A 17,586-nucleotide genomic window follows, 5' to 3' on the forward strand; every position below is an offset into this window, starting at 1 on the left:
CACGCAATCATTTGCAGTGAACGGGTAGTCCAGAACTGGGTTAGAAAATTTACAGGACGCCATCTTGGTTGTTTTTTTTTAAATTCTGGTTTTTAGTTTTTTATCAAATCGTGTATTGAATTTTAACGTTTTGTATATTTTTATGGCATTATGCCCCTTTGTACATTGCCAAGAGCCCGGCATAAGCTGGGATAGGGTCAGGGCTATTTTTGGGCAGGAACGCACAGGAACGGAGTTCCGGCTGGCTCCTGAGTTGGCCACGCCCAGCAGGAACTGATTAGAATAATAGGCCACAACCAACAGCAGAAACTCATTAGGATTGGCTACATTAGGGGTGTGTGGCCTAACATGCAAAGGAGTTCCTGCTACAAAAAAGGCCCTGGGTTTTGACAACAAACAAGGTCAACAGAATAAGAAGCAAAAGGTGGGTGTGGCTGGATGACCACACTTCTGGTAACATGGGGGTGTGGCCTAATGTGCCAATGAACTGTGCTGTCAGGGTTGTGGCCTAATATGCTAATAAGTTTCTGCTGTTGGGTGTGGCCTATTATGCTAATGAGTTCCTTCTGGGCTTTTTCTACAAAAAGAGCCCTGGATAGGGTGAGTAAAAAATTGAATAAACAACAGCAACAGCAGCAGCAGCAGCAGCAACAACAACAACAACTGTATGGAGAAAATGGCCGGGCTCTTGGTATGGAGGAAATGGCCATGTGAACTCTCCCTCCCATGATCAGCAATGCTGATTCTGGAACACTGCTGATCACAGAGAGGGAGAACTTGAGTAGCCACTTCCTCTGCGTAGCCCCTCTACTCTGGATATACAAGTTCCACCTAGATATCATGGCAGTAGCTGTAGATAAACTTGTTGTTAACACGCTGTTTTCAAGTCCGTGAAGCCAACAGATTGTGATTTATACTTGGTTTTTCTTTGTGAGCACTGGAGAAATCTCAATTTTTTTGCAAGCTCTTGCAGGGAAAGACGATTAAAAGCAGACTTCAGTCAAGGCATGTCAAGCAGACTTTGCTGCTGCTACTCACCGTTATACTGGAAAGCAGCATCGACCTGCCCCTCAATACCTGGGAAGTCATTTCTTATCCATTTAGGTCTCGTCTCCATGGTTTGGCTGCCTTCATTATAACTACGGAAAGTAATATTGATAGACTGATCAGCCACTTTCTAAAAAAACCCTCCAAAGCAGATGAATAAACCTTTAAACACACAGACACACACAGACACACACAGACACACACACACAGAGCAAGATTTTTTAAAACAGAATTGTCCCGGAGGGCATTTTTACAAAGAAAATAGGGCTGTATTAAAATTGAAATGGTTCCAAATGATGATTTATTTAAAGGGATAAGGGCTGCAGTGTTTGGTACTACTTAAATTTTGCATTTCCTGGTTATATTGCATTTCTTTCTTGTTTCTATAATCCCAGTTTTGCATTTCTTACTTCATATTTTATGCTGTTATTAATGCACTGTTTTCTAACTTTGAAATCCAATCTTATTACAACATTTATCATACGTCCTACACTGTTCCTATTGCATTGTTAAATTTTGTAATCTACCTTGAGCGTCAACAAGAAAGTTAAACTATAAATTTATACATAAATCCAATAACTCCGATGGAGCAATGCTGGATGACCACTCCTGTGTCAAATGGGTGTCCATGTCTCAGTGTCTCTCTCTTTGTAAACAGTTTATGGAAGAGGCACAGAATTCAGTTTTCCTAGAACCACTTAGTGAGTTCTTTGCTGAGGTAAGATGGGATCCTGGGATTTCCTGACTCACAGATCACTCATTTAGTTGCTACATTCATGGTGATGAAGAACACAAGAAAAGCCCTGGTGGATCAGGCCAATGGCCCATCCAATCCAGCATTCGGTTTCATACACTAGCCAAACAGATAACCTTGGAAGGCCTACAAGCAAGGTGTGGAGGCCAAAGCCTCCTTCTGTTGCTCCCCTAGCAATGAAACTGCCTTATACTGAATCAGAGCATTGGTGTATGTCAAGGTCAACATTGTCTACTCAGACTGGCAGCAAGTCTCCAGGGTCCAGCAGAAGTCTTTTTAAACTGGAGATTTTGGGAATTGAACCTGGGACATTCTGCATGCCAAATAGATGCTCTACCACTGAGCCATGCACCCAGCTTTAGAAGTACGGTGCCTCTGAAAATGAGGGTTTCTTTAGGCTTCATGGCTAATAGATATTGATATTCCTCCATGAATCTAGCAAGTCCCTTCCAAGCTAATGTCCATCACTACCGCTTATATCCATCACTTCCTTAAGATAATTATCTGCCATGTGCAGAACATTCTTTTTTTCTGCTCTAAAACTGCTGCTCATCAATTTTACTGGTTGTCCATGAGGGTTAGGTTTCTCTCCACTATCCACATACCATGCATAATCTTTATAATATATATCGTGTCCTTCCTAAGTTGTCATTTTTATAGTGAAAAGACCCAAACTTCCTGTGATGAATTCATAGTCCAGCAGAATTCTTTGCTTTGCTAGTGGAAGTCCTTCATGTACATTTCTTTGGAGATTTCTGCTTAAGTTCATTGCTATTCCAGAAATCCAGGTATCTGTTGCTTTTATATATAGATTGCTGTAACAGCCAGAGGCCAAGCAATTCTAATTTCAACCACTGGAGGGCTTCCGTAATAAATATGATGAAATTGTTCACTGTAATTTACAATACAGCACGTTATTACCAATGCTCCCTCTAGGCTGTGGAGTCCTGTGAGCAAAAATTCTACTTGGTGAGCTACTGGCACTAAAATTGTGAGTGAGCGATTTGGCTGCTGCATACATTAGTTTGCTCTGGAGCCCTCCTTCCTGAGTTAAGAAAAAAAAGTGTGGGCCAGAGGCTAGAAAATTGTGAGCTGGCTCACACTAACTCAGCTTAGAGGGAACACTGGTTATTACTATCTTTTGGCACTTGAACTTATAAATAACTTGCTGCACCAGATTTCAAACTATGAAATGGTCCTCTAGCAGATGTGGAGACATCTCTTCCACCAAGGACGATGCAGGTGTATTCAGGGCTCCAAATAACAGGCGATTCTGCAGTCAAGTAGATAATTTAGCGCCCTTCCACAAAGCCTCATAGAAGAAGTGGCAGCTCATCTGTGTCATCCACACATGCAGCTGCTCCTTCTTGGTAGGTGAAAATTAGGCCCCCATATTTAAAAAAGCACTGGCACAAAGCAGCTTCTGTAATTAGCGATGCCAACAGGTCCTGTTCCATTTAAAGAGGGTTTATGGGATATTATGCCATGAAAAGATTCAGCTGCCCATTTCCATCCCTTAAACCTTCTACTAAAGGGACAGGACCTTTCCCCATGTCCAGATGGCAACCTTCTTCATGCACCTGATGAGCCATTCCTTCTTTCACATGCTTCCTCCTTGGGCTGTTCTACAATGATGGAGGCCAAGGTATCTGAACAGAGAGATATCTTTATGGAGGGGGGGGGGGGGAGAGAGAGAGAGAGAGAGAGAGAGAACCCAGTTCTGGGAATACAGTTGCCAACCTCCAGCTGATGTCTACAGATCTCCTGGGATTCCAAGTGAGATCAGTTCACCTGGAGAAAATGGCTACTTTGGAAGGTGGACTCTGACAGTATACCCCATTGAAGTCCTTCCCCTCCCCAAACCACACCCTCCCCAGGCTCCACCCACAAAACCTCCAGCTATTTCCCAATCTGGAACTGACAAGAACATTTCCCTCTGCAAAGCTACTGAAATTAGGGATGAGCCATTTCCCCCTGTTCCTTTCCTTTTGTACCTTGTTAGCTCACTGTGTTCTACATTTTGCTCCTCTTGAATCCCATTTGAACCAGAAAATTTATAAAACTATTCCAGAACTGGAGCATGCCGTTTCTTTCAGCTTTCAGTTTCTTCAGTTCATTTCCATCTCTCTTCATCCCCCACACATTAACAACATACAAATGCCCATTTAGCAAACACTGCAAAAAGCAATCTGATTCTTTTTTTGCAGTGTGTTACTGATGTGCGTGTCACTCAACCCAGTCAAACCAAGACTGTATTTTTAGAGTGTTTGCACACATCCAGTTTGTTAAAACCCCTCTTGATGAAAACATACACATAACTGCATGGAGACTGCTGCTTTGCAGGGTTTTATCAGTGTGCACAGACATATCAGTAATGTGCTGTGATAAACCGAAATGAACTGACCAAATTGAAAGCTGCCCCAGATGGCGCATGCACAAGTCTCTGTACCAAATTTGGCACTAAAAAAGAAAAGAAAAGGGATGATGGTGGATTCCTCATGCACCGTTCTACTTTGGGAACAAGGCCAGGTGATTTGGAACTCCAGAATGGGTTGAATTTTGGAAGCGTCTCTTAATGAAATGAATAGGAGTTGAATAAGGCTACTGTCTCTAAACAGATCTGCACTTTAATGTACTATATTTTGTTTTTTAGAAAGTAAGCATTCACCTGTAGGACTTCTTAATAAGGATTACTATAATTTGCTCATGCTGAGTTAAAAGTGTTCCCCAAGAGCATTTGGCACCATACCTCCAATATTTATCAGATACAAAGAAGTATGTTCTTCTTTCGTTTGCATTGAAAAATACTGCATCAATATTATTGACATCGGCTGGGAAGCCCAAGCTGTGGATGTTCTTGGGATATCCAGGTAGCCTGGAATTGCCTTTCACTGCCCAGAACTGTTCACCTGTAGCAAAACAGAAAATGGAACCTATTTTATGCATCTGTAAGAGAAAACAAATGACCTTTGTCCAAGAGGGGGAGCTTCAAAAATGACCTTCTCTGACTTGTATAGGGAAGGCAGCTCAAGGTTATTATAATCCAGAGATCTCAGGAAAGAGCCATCAAAGCAGCCCTGAATTCTGTAGTTCTCTCAGTACTTGGATGGGAGACCACCAAGGCCGTCTAGGGCTATTGCATAGAGGCAGACAATGGCAAACCACCTCAGTTCATTCCTTGCCTGGAAAACCCTACAGGTTCACTATCAATTGGCTGTGACTTGATGCCGCTCTCCACCATCAGTCCCTGACATCCTTAAACCAGAAAAGCCAGAGATTGAATCTGGGACCTTCTGCATGCCAAACAGTTCCTCCCCCACTGAGCCATGGTCTCTCCCCACTGTTCTGATGTCATCAGCACAGTCATTGATGAGGATTAGGGAATGCATAATAGGGTGATGTATCAACATGTGATAAGATATAATAAATTATTGTGGAAAAGAGGAAAGCTACAAGGATGCCATTTTTCTCAGCAGGCCAGTATCAAGTGAAACACATAAGGAGCTGAAGGCTAAAAAACTCTGAGCTAGCTCACACTAACTCAGCTTAGAGGGAACACTGGGATGGACTCTTCTTTGCTTGGAGGTTTTCCTGTGGAAGATGGCTTTGTAGTTCCTGCACTGAGCAAGGATTGGACCAGATGGACTATAAGGCTTAGCTGAGTTGCCTTGGCAAAAGAGGCAGCATATGTATACTTCAATAAGTGCCTTAATACAGAAAGTGACTCTGTGATTCTTCTACCCCTCAGCCCTCTTGATTTGCTTTATTGTTCTCTGATTCTAGGCCTCAGGATGGAGTGGGCTGCCTAGCAGAGGCAATGAAAGATGTGCATGCTTACCTTTAAAAACAACGACTTCATCTTTGTCTGTATTTTCATAAGCTGCATCAACACCAGATGGTAAAAATGACCAGAATGAAGAAATGGGATGAAATTCAACTTCACTGACCTGAGGGCGCTTTCTCCAGAACTTCCTGTGAAAAAAGAATAAACACAGAGAGATGTTTATTGCAAAATTCTAGACTTAATTTCTTCACCTCACTACCACCATTTGCAAGCTGCAAATTAATTTACAGTCTGTTTCATTCACACCTGCAACTGTTAGTGGTTTTAATATGCAATATTACAGGCAGAAAATTTAGATTGTGAGAACAAAATCTGATTGTTATCAGAGACTGCTTTTTAGTTCAATGAAAACCGCACGTGAACAATAACTAAGGCAGAATTTATAGTGAAGATGACGAGTGGGGCTGCTTGGCATGCAAACGGTTCCAGGTTCAATCCCCGGCATCTCCAGTTAAAAAAGATCAGGTAGGAGGTGATATGAAAGACCTCTGCCTGAGACCCTGGAGAGCTGCTGCCAGGCAGAGTAGACCATACTGACTGATGGACCAAAGGTCTGATTCAGTATAAGGCAGCTTCCTGTGTATACATGTGTGAGTGATGGAAAGAAGCAAACTGTAAACTGTACTTTAACACTTGTAAAGCAGATAAACGTCTAGTTTGAACATGTGAAGATGCTTCATATTGGGTGCGTTCAGATGGGGCGTTTCTGCCGGCATAAACGCGATCAGACTCACCCTCTATTTTGCGAATCCCTCCGTTGGACGCCCACTCACACGCTGCGGGCGTCGGCGTTTTTTAAAAAAAAGCAGTTTGAGCATCCGCACAGGCAGCCATTCAGAGAATGGTGATTTTTGCGCATGCTCAACCCCCCCTTACATTTAAACTTTAAAGGTAAGCACTTACCTTTAAAGTTTAAAGCCCAACCTGGCCTCCCTGTAGTCCCGGACTCCTCCGGGACGGTAAAGTAAGGGCTTAAAAACAAAAACGCTCAGGGCGAAGCTTCGCCTGAGTGCATATCGCTTAGGTTTTTTTAAAAAATGCCCGGGGAAAGCCGGAAGCCTCAGGCTTCTGACGGAAGTGGCTGTGCAACGGAGGAGAGTGATCAGACGGAAGGGTTCATCGGAAGCCACCGTTGCACTCTGTTTACCACCACTTCGGACCTAGTGGCAGAGTGCAACGGTTTAAAAGGATTTACAACGGTTAGGGACGGGAGGCAGATGTTCGCCGTCTGAACGCCCGTAAGTACACCGGTTGGAACCGGCACCCTAACCGTTGTAAATCCCCCGTCTGAACGCACCCATTGTGTCAGACACTGATTTATCAAGGTCAGTACTGTCCACTCTAACTGGCAGCAGCTCTCCAGCATCTCAGGTGAACATCTTTAACATTTGGATCCTCCTTTTAACTGCAGATATTGGGGGCTGAATCTGGGACATTCTGCATCCAAAACAGATACTCTGCCACTGAGCCACAGCTTCTAGCTAACATGTTGGGGCTCTGAGCTCTTGTTGACAGCAATGGCTGTGGACCTAGTTAAATAGTAAATATTTACTATTTATTTAATACATTTCTATGGCCTTGGTCACATGGAGAATTTGCCATGGGAAAGGCACAAATGTCGGGCGGATTTTCGGAGCGTGATCACACCGCAACATCTGGGAAGCGTAGTGCACCCATCAGTTAAAAAGTACCAAGGAAAGTGCACTAGTATCCGGAAAACGCGTGGCACAGGCGGGTGTCTGATCGCGGGAGCGCTAGTATCCTGTGGCATCCAGCGTCCGTCCACATCCTGTCGCAAACCGGATGTTTTTCATAAGCGCATGCGCACATACACAAAACTGAAAGCAGTACTGCTCTGTGGAATGGCGCATGTGCACAAACGTGAAACGCTTGTGTGATCGCGCCACACTGCTTCTTTGCCATGCTGCAGCATCGCTGTGTGATCGCCAGCTAACAGCCTAAGCACGGAGACTCGGGGGACCATGTGATCGAGCTACCATGCTTTATTTTGCCCCGGGGCGAACAGCCACGCCTCCCCCCTGCATTATCTGGCCCATGTGACCGGACCCTATGTTGTTTTTCCACCTGATACAAGGCCCCCAAGGTGGTGAGCATCAGAATATTAAAAACATTCTGTGTTTTGTCTGTCTGTCTATCATCTATCTATCTATCTAAATTATTTAACGCAGTTGGAAGAATAACAAAATCTTCACCTGCTACTGGAAGACAATGATGGAAGGGGAACTCAATCCTCACTGATCTAAAAGAGTTATCACTGGTCAATGAACCATTGTCTCCATCACCTAAATATCTGGAACTGGTGTTGGTGAGGGGGAATATGATTGTTCTTCAAGACAGCTTGCTTACTTCTCTTTGAAGAATATTATTTCTCCCCGAAAAGTAGTAACAGCATCAAAAGTCAACTGTGGGTCACAAGGTGCTGGCAAGACAGGTTGAGCTGGTCTGCTGGGTTGTCTTGATTCGTCTTCTTCTGTTGGGCCTTGAGATGGATTAGATGATGCTCCTAAGGAACATTGAGAAGTACAAACTTAGTAAAGAATAGCTATTTTTATCTGAATAGATGTATAGAAATATTAATTTCTGTGGACTTCATGTCTCCCTTTGAATGTTAGATAGGTTTCATGTTCCCCTTAAGAATGTATCTAGCTGACCCCTATTGTGTGCATTTCCTATGCAAGCCAGATGGCTGACCATTTGCTCAATTGCCTGCCATAAACCAAATGGCCCTGCCAAAGCATGTCAGAAACGCACGTAGGCCCAAAGATGGGTTGGGCTCTGGGGTCATTTGCTGCAGAGGGTGTTCCCCAGACCTAACCTATCCCCCACCCATTCCCATGACAACCCAAAAGTTGGGACCTCCCTGTCTACTGATGATTGGCTAATGGCCATGGCTGATCATAATGAGATTGGGGTTTAATTGTCTGAACCCATAGAGAAGAGCTCAGATTTTCTTGCTTTCTTGTTTTGCTCTGTTACTGTCATTTTGGGATACTGTCTCTGCCATGCGGCAGAACAAAGGACTCCTTTGAGCTGAGCCCATGCTTGCAAAGATGGGGCTGCTCTTACAAATCCCTTGGGACTCTTGGCTTATTGCCATGGACTATCCTGGACTATTGACCCTACCTGATGTTGGTAAATATGCTCTATTGTGTAGTTAGGCAAAATATTGCTTAGGATGTTCTTTTAAAGTCTTTCTAGTTCTGATTGCAAGCCTGTGCTAAATAAACTTTATTCTTGTTATATATATTGTCTGTGAGATGTGAAAACTGACTCCAAGCCTCTTTCCTGTTGCCTGAAACTGCTCACCACATTATGCTACCTTGCTAAGAGTATTCTTGTAATAAGTCCCAGAGGCCAGTGAAGAGTCTGAACCTTGCTTTTGAACTGGAAGAGAACCATAGTTGAAAAGGTTCTGGTGGCTGTGTCTTAAATCCAGAGAGCCTATCTCTCCTGGGTTCTTGTGTTAATTCTTTGTTCCAGTAAAGAATTCTTTCCCCTCCCAGTCCTGTGTGGTCTGGGGAGGAGAGAGAATCTTTACAATAGACATGTAAACATGTTCAAGCATTTGTAGAAACACACATAGATAGGAGTGATACTTCTAAGAAGACATTGATGGCTGCAGTCCAAAAAGCACATACTAGGGAGAAAGTCCCATTGAAACCAGTGGGATTTACTTCTGACAATACAGCCTTAGGATTGCACCAGGCCTGAGCTTATAAGAGGATGTTTGGTGAAATTTCGTAAACAGGCATTTTAGCTGACAAAGATAAATGCACTTCTTGGTAATGAGTAGTTAAGAGTCCTGTACTTATAAAGACCTAACATTTGGCCTCATTGGTGGCTTCTGAAACGAGTAATGATATATCGTAATGCCATTTTAGGGCAGAGTTTTAAAGAGAAGGCTGCTAGTGTAATGTTCGTTCAATGATAAAAAATTTGGCCAAAAAACTTTTGGAAGATAAGAGAAATCTTCAGCTGGCCACAAAATGTTTACCAAGATAAGACCATCCTGAATTTAATTGGGGCAAAACGTTGGGAGTTGATTATTTTTGGAGATTCCTCCATGGTACCATATTTTTAACTTTCTTTTGCAAAAGAAAAAAAAAGGTAGTGCCTATGTGGAATGTGTGCTAAAATACTTTTTAAAAAAATTACCATAGAGGAGCTGAATGCCTTCGATATCATCTTGAGAGAGGACAGGTTGATTTTTCTGGGGATTCTTATACACTGGATACATCAGGGCATTGAAATCTTTGGAATGGAACAGTCCAAGTGAGTGGCCAAACTCATGGGCAGCAACAACGAACAGGTTCGAGCCTGTAAAGAAAAGTATCCAACTGTAGATTAGCATCTCCAAATTTTCTATAATGGAATGACATTGATGGTATCTTGCTTAGTACCTTTAAGTAGTTAAAAAAAGTTACTTTCATGTTGTTCCCACCACATAAGAAATATGGAGTAAATATGAATTTTAATATATATATGCTGCATTACAGATAGGCATTTCCAGTTCTCTAAACTCTGGTTTGGAAGGTCAGACATAAGGACTGTAGTTTCACACTCCTCCCTTCTATCTTCCCTCCTGTGATGACAGAATTTATAATTTAGAGCTATCCCTTTATGTGTAGCAGTGTTACGGAACTTGAGGACTTGTCCTAAGATCACATGACTTGACTTTGTTCTCGAACAAGGCTTAGAGACTGTTGTACAAGATGTTTACATTGCTCTTCATATAAATAGTTCCATGCTTCATGTAAATAGTTGTTTCAAGCCATTCCTCATTCTCTTTAGCTGTGGGCCCAGAAATATGCACCTCCCCAACTCAGAGACAATTATATATTCCCTGGGTCAGGCAAACCATAATTTATTGATACATGTGAACTAGGAAATTAATACTCATTCCTGCTTTGCAGACCAGGATTGCAACCATCTTTAAACCATACCTTGCAGACTTGGTTTGGCAGGCGAGCACAAACATAAATTGCTGGTTCATCTGTAACAAATAAACTATGTTTTGTGCTAAACAGGAAGTTGCTGACTAAATCTGATCACATGATTGGGGAGGGGCACATAAGCACAATTTCCTGATTGCATGTGTCGTATGAACTGGCCTTACTTTTCTCAGTGCTACTCGAGAAACTATAATAACTGCTGACTTCAAGGAAATTTAGATATATTCAGAGTACTGCTTATTAGTTTCAACTGCTTATTATTATTTCAACAAGGCGATAGTCAAAGAAGGTCATACAAAGTTGCAATAAGTGCTAACCTATTAATAAGAAATAAGGTCCTGGTAGTGGCTAGCCACAGATATCATTGTAAAGCTGGGAACAGGGGAAAAAGCCTTGTATATATTTTTTTCTGTAGTTGCTGTTGAAGACAGCAAGTACTCTACAGTGGATCTTACATTTGGCCAAGGAAAGCTCTTCCTACATTTACCAGTCCTTTAAAATTACCTTGTTGGTCTTTGGTCCAGCTTTCATCCTCATCAAAATGGGCATCTCCTCCAATGCTGGAGCTGCTGGGTGCGTAGGCATGGGCAAGTGTGCCACCAGCCCCATCAAAGGGGTTGAAATCACCATGCTCTAAGTATAGAGGAAGATACAATAAAGAATTATGTTGCCCATTACCAGACATCTGTTGTGGCTGCAGAGCTCAACAGATAGAAACATAGAGCTGGAAGGTACTTAAAGAGTCATCGAGTCCATCCCCCTGCATAATGCAGGAAATTCACAACTACTTCCCCCTCCACATGCCCAGTGACCAATGTTCCCTCTAAAAATTCTACTTTGTGAGCTGCTGGCCCTCCACATGCCCAGTGACCACTGTTCCACCCCTCCAGGATCCCTGGGCCAGTTTTGCATGGAGGAAAATCCCTTCCTGACCCCAAAGTGGCAATCAACATTACCCTGGACATGTAAGAAAGGGCCACAAGAACCCCAAATGAGATCATTCTTATTGTGCAGGGGCCTTCTTTGTTCCTGCTTGTGGCAGCTACTTATTCTTGTAACTCTTAAGTAAGACAGTTACTTGGCCACTGATGAAGCTGTGCTCAGTTTTTTGTAGCTTTCTATCTTCACACTGAAATTTGCACTCCTCAACAATTACAAAAGAGATACAAACCCGTGCCCGGACTGTACCAGAACAGGAGGAGGGGAGGCAGACATGTCTGAATTTCCTGTACACAGGAAGTGAAGAAGTGTTGGAGAAGGCTAGGCTAAAACTTCTCAACATTGTTCGCTATGGGAAAGGGTTTTTTTTTTAAAGGGTAAGGAAATAGTATTTAATCATGAGAGCCTTCACCTACTTTCTGAAGCAGTATAACTAAGTATGGATTGCTCTGTCATATACTGTTTGTGAGAACTATGCTTGAATTGGTGTAGAACTTTCACCAAATTGATAAATCATATGACAAATGAATATCCAAATGAGTTGTTTTGGACACAGAACTCTGCTTCCTTTGTCTTAGCCTTTTTAATTAATTCAGGCACCATGTACCTCCCTATTACCAAAGTTGGGATGCTTTCCGGAGAAGCCCTGAGAGTGGATTGCACCCCACTTTAAACCATAGCTTCTGGGTTGCACTGGAACATACACCTGGGCTGGAAGCAGGGCCATGTGGTCAAAACACTGCAATCCTAATTTACCTAATCCCTTATTTACACCCTTCCAAGTATGTTGAAGCCAATCGGTTTCTATAGGTGTCACTCTGTTTAGGATTGCAAAACCTCCCCACAAGAAGCAAAGGCAATTTCAGATGCCACCACAAGGCTTTTCTGTGAGCTGAGCGGAGATGATTATGTCTTAGAGGACCATGTTAGAGGATTTAGAGGATTATGTTAGAGGACCAATTCAGGTAATCTGTTCAGCACAAACAGACGGTCATGAAGGATACAGCGGACCAAAGAAGATGCCCAAAGGGAGTTAGCCATGGAGGCACTATAAAACCTCATAACATTTTCTACAGTTTTTGGCAGAAGTGACAAAAGCAGAAGCTATATCTCTACAGTTCTAGCACCTTCTTTCTGGTTCCTCTGCCAACTTTTTTACATACCCCCAACATAGTTTCAAAGCCATAATTCATAACTGAATGTCTAATACACCTACAGTCCCATGCAAAAATTCAAAGTTGCTTATGCTGCTTGGATTTTAGAAAAAGGTAAACGTTTCTTTAAAAAAGGTAAAGGTTTCCCTTGCTTGAAAGCCAGTCAAATCCGACTCTAGGGGTGCAGTGCTCATCTCCATTTCCAAGCTGAAGAGCCAGCGCTATCCAAAGATGTTTCCGTGGTCATGTGGCCGGCATGACTAGACACCAAGGCGTATGGAATGCTGTTACCTTCCCACCGAAGCGGTACCTATTTATCTACTTGCAATTTCTTGCTTTCGAACTGCTAGGTTGGCAAGAGCTGGGACTGGAGATGGGAGTTCACTCCATCATGCGGCACACTCGGGTCTCAAACTGCTGAACTATTGACCTTCCAGTCTGCAGTTCAGTGTCTTAACCACTGAGCCACCACAATTATGGGCAAATACAGCTGACTGTCCAGCTGCCAGTTGACTGAGATGTGCATGCTTGAGACCATACAGATGACTAACCTATCCTGGTGATAAATATTCTTTTCTGCTCAGCAGGACAATACCCGATAAAGCTATCCTGGGATGAGCGAGCTCACTGTAGGGTAGTTCAGTTGTCTCTGTTGGCTCAAAGTACTAGCACACACTGGTGAGGTTTAGTGAGTGTAATAAGTGTATAGCATGGTAAATTACCACTAGGTCACAATTTACCTCAGAAATCTGCTGTTTAGCTCCATTCAGTGAAACCTGAGTGAGTATAAGTATGTCTACATCATGGATACAGTTCATTCATAGAATACAGGTTTCAGATTTGAAAATGTAGAAAGGTTTTAGTGAGGTTTAGTGAGGAGGGACCTCAGCAGACTATAACGGCACAAAGTCCTCTCTCCAAAGCAGCCAAAGCGACTGATCTCTGTAGTCTAGGGATCAGTTGTAATTCCAGGACATCTCCAAGTCTCCCCCACCCCGGAGGCTGATAACCCTGCCAGAGACTGAACCTGGAACTTTTTACAAATCATGTGCTCCACCCCTGAGCTACAACCTTCCTCCAGCCTATTGAACTTGTGACTTAGGAAGCCAAGAGCAGTATGCTGTTGTATGGTCAGATCTCTGTAAGATCCTGTTTGTTCTGCCTAGTTTGGCCTGCAAACATTAGGGGTAGGTGTGAGTGTCAACATACTGGTGAGCAGAGGTCATTTCGGGGGGGATTGCGGGGGATCGCAGTTCCCCCGGGTGAGGTACGGGGGGGGGGGCACATGACGAAGCCCCGCCCCCTGCTTCCGGCCGCCCCGCTTCCGGCCCTCATTCAGCCAGGAGGAGGCAGGAGAAGAGGGAGGGTAAGTTGCTTCCTCCCTGCCCCCCCCGCCTGCCTGCTTGGGGCCAGGGAGGGCCTTCGCGGGGCTTCCTTGCACTCCCGCCGGCCTTGCAGGTCCACCGCCGGGCCCCTCATGGGGCTTGGCAGTGGAGCTGCAAGGCTGGCAGCAGCGGCTGGGACCATTGGGGGTAGGGGGTGTGGCCTTATGACACACTTCCGGTGATGTCAGGGGTGTGGCATATGCTAATGAGTTATGCTAATGAGTTCCCCTAGCTCTTTTTCTACAAAACGATCCCTGCTGGTGAGCCATGGATGGAAGACTGCATTTGACTTGGTCTTCTCAAGTTATGCAGACATACTGTAAGTAATTCATAGTAATGATGCTGTAAGTAATGTTCTGGCACTTTTACCTTTGTGAGCAAAGGAAATCATTATGTCAGCGGTGCTTTTGTCAGACCTTCTGAACGTCAGTGGTGTCACTTGGCTCCAAGCTTGAAAAGCTTTCTCAATGGCTTTGTCCACATCAACTTTTTTCATGTCTGGTGTATAGTTCAGTATCCTTCCAAAATAAAACAACATGCATTAAAGCAGAAATGCCTGGTCCCGGGCTGCCATTCAAGTGAAATTCACACAATTCATAAAGGCCCTGCACTGAAACCTTACTTGTAGGTCAAGTCTTTCTTTTCCCATTTGGGTTGTCCTCCGAAAAAGGCAAAGTCCCCGACATCAGGATTCCCACACCTTGGTTTCTGAATCACCTCCAGGGTTTTAGAATCCAATTCACCTGTCACCTCCAGGCCAATGAATTCCTGCATTTCTCTGATTTTTCTAACCATGGGGTTTCCATCTTTCCATTTTACATCTTGTTGAGCATCATAGGTAAAGTTGTAATATTTTTCCAAATATTTCTAATAAAGGGAGAGAATGTGTACATGTTAGTAAAATTAGCATACAGTGTGACCTGGCAGACTCTCTAGAAGTAAGTCTCCCAAATATTTGACTGGTTATTTCTGTTGGAATATGCAATGTAGGGTTGCCAGGTACTTACCACCTGCCAGTGGGGGGTCATGTGAATCACTACTTTCTTCCTCCTGCCAAATGCCATTTTCCTTGTTTGTCCCCAGAATGGAATTCTCAGGGCTTCTTTCCTACTTCTTTCAGAGTTCTTTTCCCTCTCTCCTCTTATAGTAGTTAGGATGCTAGCTGTCTCTCTTTTTCTACGCAGCTCTTAGTTCCTAAATAAACTACTTCATTTTCCTCTAATTGGCTCTGCTTCTCTGCACACTTAAAAAGTCATTCTGCTGAAAACGTCAAATAAATTATGACTGATTTTGGGTTGAATAGGAGAACTTCCTGATCTCTGCAGAGAAGGGCCAAGTGCATCTCCCCCTCTCTTTCCGTTCTCTCTCTTCTAATTCTCTCCATCTCAGACTCCCCTTGCCCTGCTCTTCTACGGCCCCGGTCACACGGAAGGTTTTGGGCCGGGAGAGGGACGGATCGGGGGTGCAGCAAACGGGCGCGATCTCACCACAACATCTGGGAAGCGGCGCACACCCGTCCCCGATCCGGCCCTTCAGGCCGAAAACCCGCTGCAAAAAAGAACCACCCCTAGAGGTGGACTTACCAGAAAGGCCGCAGCAAGCGCAGCCGTGGGATCGCCGGTGCGTCCTTCTGCTGGCGCATCCGAGGCTCCTGGCCGAACTGCGCATGCTCACACATGCGCAGTTCGGCAGCCTCCCTCTCTGTTTTGTGGCTTTCTCCCCGGCATCTGATCATGCCGGGGAGCAAGTGCGCGGCAGCTCACGGGATCTGTGTGATCCCGCCGCCGCGTGTCTATTTTGGTGCGGCTTTCAAAAGCCGCACTTTGCCCGTGCTCCCCCCCCCGTGTAGCAGGGGCCTACTGTCCTCAATTCTCTGCATAACCCCACCATGAAGATTTCTTTTCCTTGACCCTCCTGCTGCTTTCTCAGTTCCCTGCCTTTTCTTTTCCTGGACCCCAACTTCTTACCTCTCCTTTTCTAGGCTCTTTGATCTGCTGTGCCCCTTTAAAAACAACAACACAGTACCTCATTAACTGGTAGCCAGGCATGTCTCCCTGCCCAGCTCTGTAGTGATTGTAAACAATCGCCTGAGGTTTCATCACAAGACTTAAAAGACATAAGGACATAAGGAGCAGCCCTGCTGCATCATCCATCCAGTTCAGCATCCCCTTTTATGCAGTGGCCAACCAGATGCTCCCAGGAGGCCTAAAAGCAGGACACAGAAGCCAAGGCCTCCTCTTGTGGTATCCATTGCAGCATTGGTGTCCAGCGGGTTCCTGCCTCTGAACCTGAAGGCTCCATTTGTCCTCATGGCTAATAGCCAGTACAGAACTATTCTCAATGAATTTGTCAAATCCCCTTTTAAAACCAACTAAACTAGTGGCCATCGCCATATTTACACCAGCAAATTCTACAGGTCAATCACTCTTTGGGGGAAGAAGTACTTCCTTTGTCCCAGCCTGAATTTATGGCCCTTCGCTGGGTATCTACCAGTTCAAGTATTATAAGAGAGGCAGGAAAAGTTTCTCCAGTTTCTCCATCCCACACATAATTTTATAAACTTTTATCATATCTCGTCTCATTTATCTTTTCCCTAGACAAAAACCCCAGTGCCAGTGTCCTCTTCTCAACACTGTCCAGTTGGAACCAACTACATACCTCCTTATACATTCCAAGGAAGTGTGAATAGGTAATTCAAGCTTCTATAAACACTTATAATTCTATCCATGCCCTCATTGGAATAAGCATCCTTAAATTACAGTAGGACTTGTTTTTGAATAATCATACATGTCATGCCCCATTTTTAGAGGCTACAAATACTGAACCCACAAGTGATAGACCTACTATCTAGAGTGTCATTACTGCCTTATGGTTTATCATTTAGGTTGTATTGGCATCTCAGTTTAGTTTCGTTTATTTGATTTCTATCCCACGCCATTTCCCGCAAGCAGGACTCTGGGTGGCTTACAACATATAATATACAGCAATACACAATAAAATACATAAAAACAGTTAAATTGAACTCTATTTAACAGTTAATCTACTCTTAGATGGTGCTACATATTTATCCCACAGTGTAATTAGTTGGATGGCATACAGTCCATATTCCACCATAGGGAGGGATCTTAAAAAGGAGAAGGAAAAGAAGAGATTGGATTTATACCCCACCCTTCACTACCCGAAGGAGTCTCAGAGTGGCTTACAATCTCCTTTCCCTTCCCCTCCCCACAACAGACACCCTGTGAGGTAGGTGGGGCTGAGAGAGCTCTTTTGAGAACTGCTCGTGAGATAACAGCTCTGAAAGAACTTATGACTGACCCAAGGAGAAGTGGGGAATCAAACCACACTCCTAACCACCACACCAAACTGGCTGTAATGGATGGGGAATAAAGAATAAAGATTGGGGGGGAGGAACCTGGGAGGCCCCTGTTCTCTCTAACAGTCACTGTCCTCAACCATTTGCTGGAACATCTCAGTTTTGCAGGCCGTG

General features: G+C 44.0%; 1 protein-coding gene across 1 annotated transcript in view; it reads right to left on the minus strand.

Moving 5' to 3' along the window:
• LOC107119165 (stromelysin-1-like) overlaps positions 1-14,964 on the minus strand; it is a 16,119-nt gene extending 1,155 nt beyond the window's left edge. Inside the window, exons 1-8 of the mRNA XM_015421617.1 lie at positions 14,719-14,964; positions 14,466-14,614; positions 11,123-11,251; positions 9,822-9,983; positions 8,013-8,169; positions 5,640-5,773; positions 4,551-4,710; positions 1,039-1,139 (exon numbers count right to left, since the gene is read on the minus strand). Coding sequence (XP_015277103.1) covers positions 1,039-1,139; positions 4,551-4,710; positions 5,640-5,773; positions 8,013-8,169; positions 9,822-9,983; positions 11,123-11,251; positions 14,466-14,614; positions 14,719-14,891 — 1,165 coding nt within the window. The 5' untranslated portion in view covers positions 14,892-14,964. The remainder of the gene's footprint in view (positions 1-1,038; positions 1,140-4,550; positions 4,711-5,639; positions 5,774-8,012; positions 8,170-9,821; positions 9,984-11,122; positions 11,252-14,465; positions 14,615-14,718) is intronic.
• Positions 14,965-17,586: the final 2,622 nt, after the last annotated feature.

The sequence above is a fragment of the Gekko japonicus genome, unplaced genomic scaffold (assembly GCF_001447785.1).
Source record: "Gekko japonicus isolate JY-2015 unplaced genomic scaffold, Gekko_japonicus_V1.1 scaffold1654, whole genome shotgun sequence".
NCBI classification, from domain to species: Eukaryota; Metazoa; Chordata; class Lepidosauria; order Squamata; family Gekkonidae; genus Gekko; species Gekko japonicus.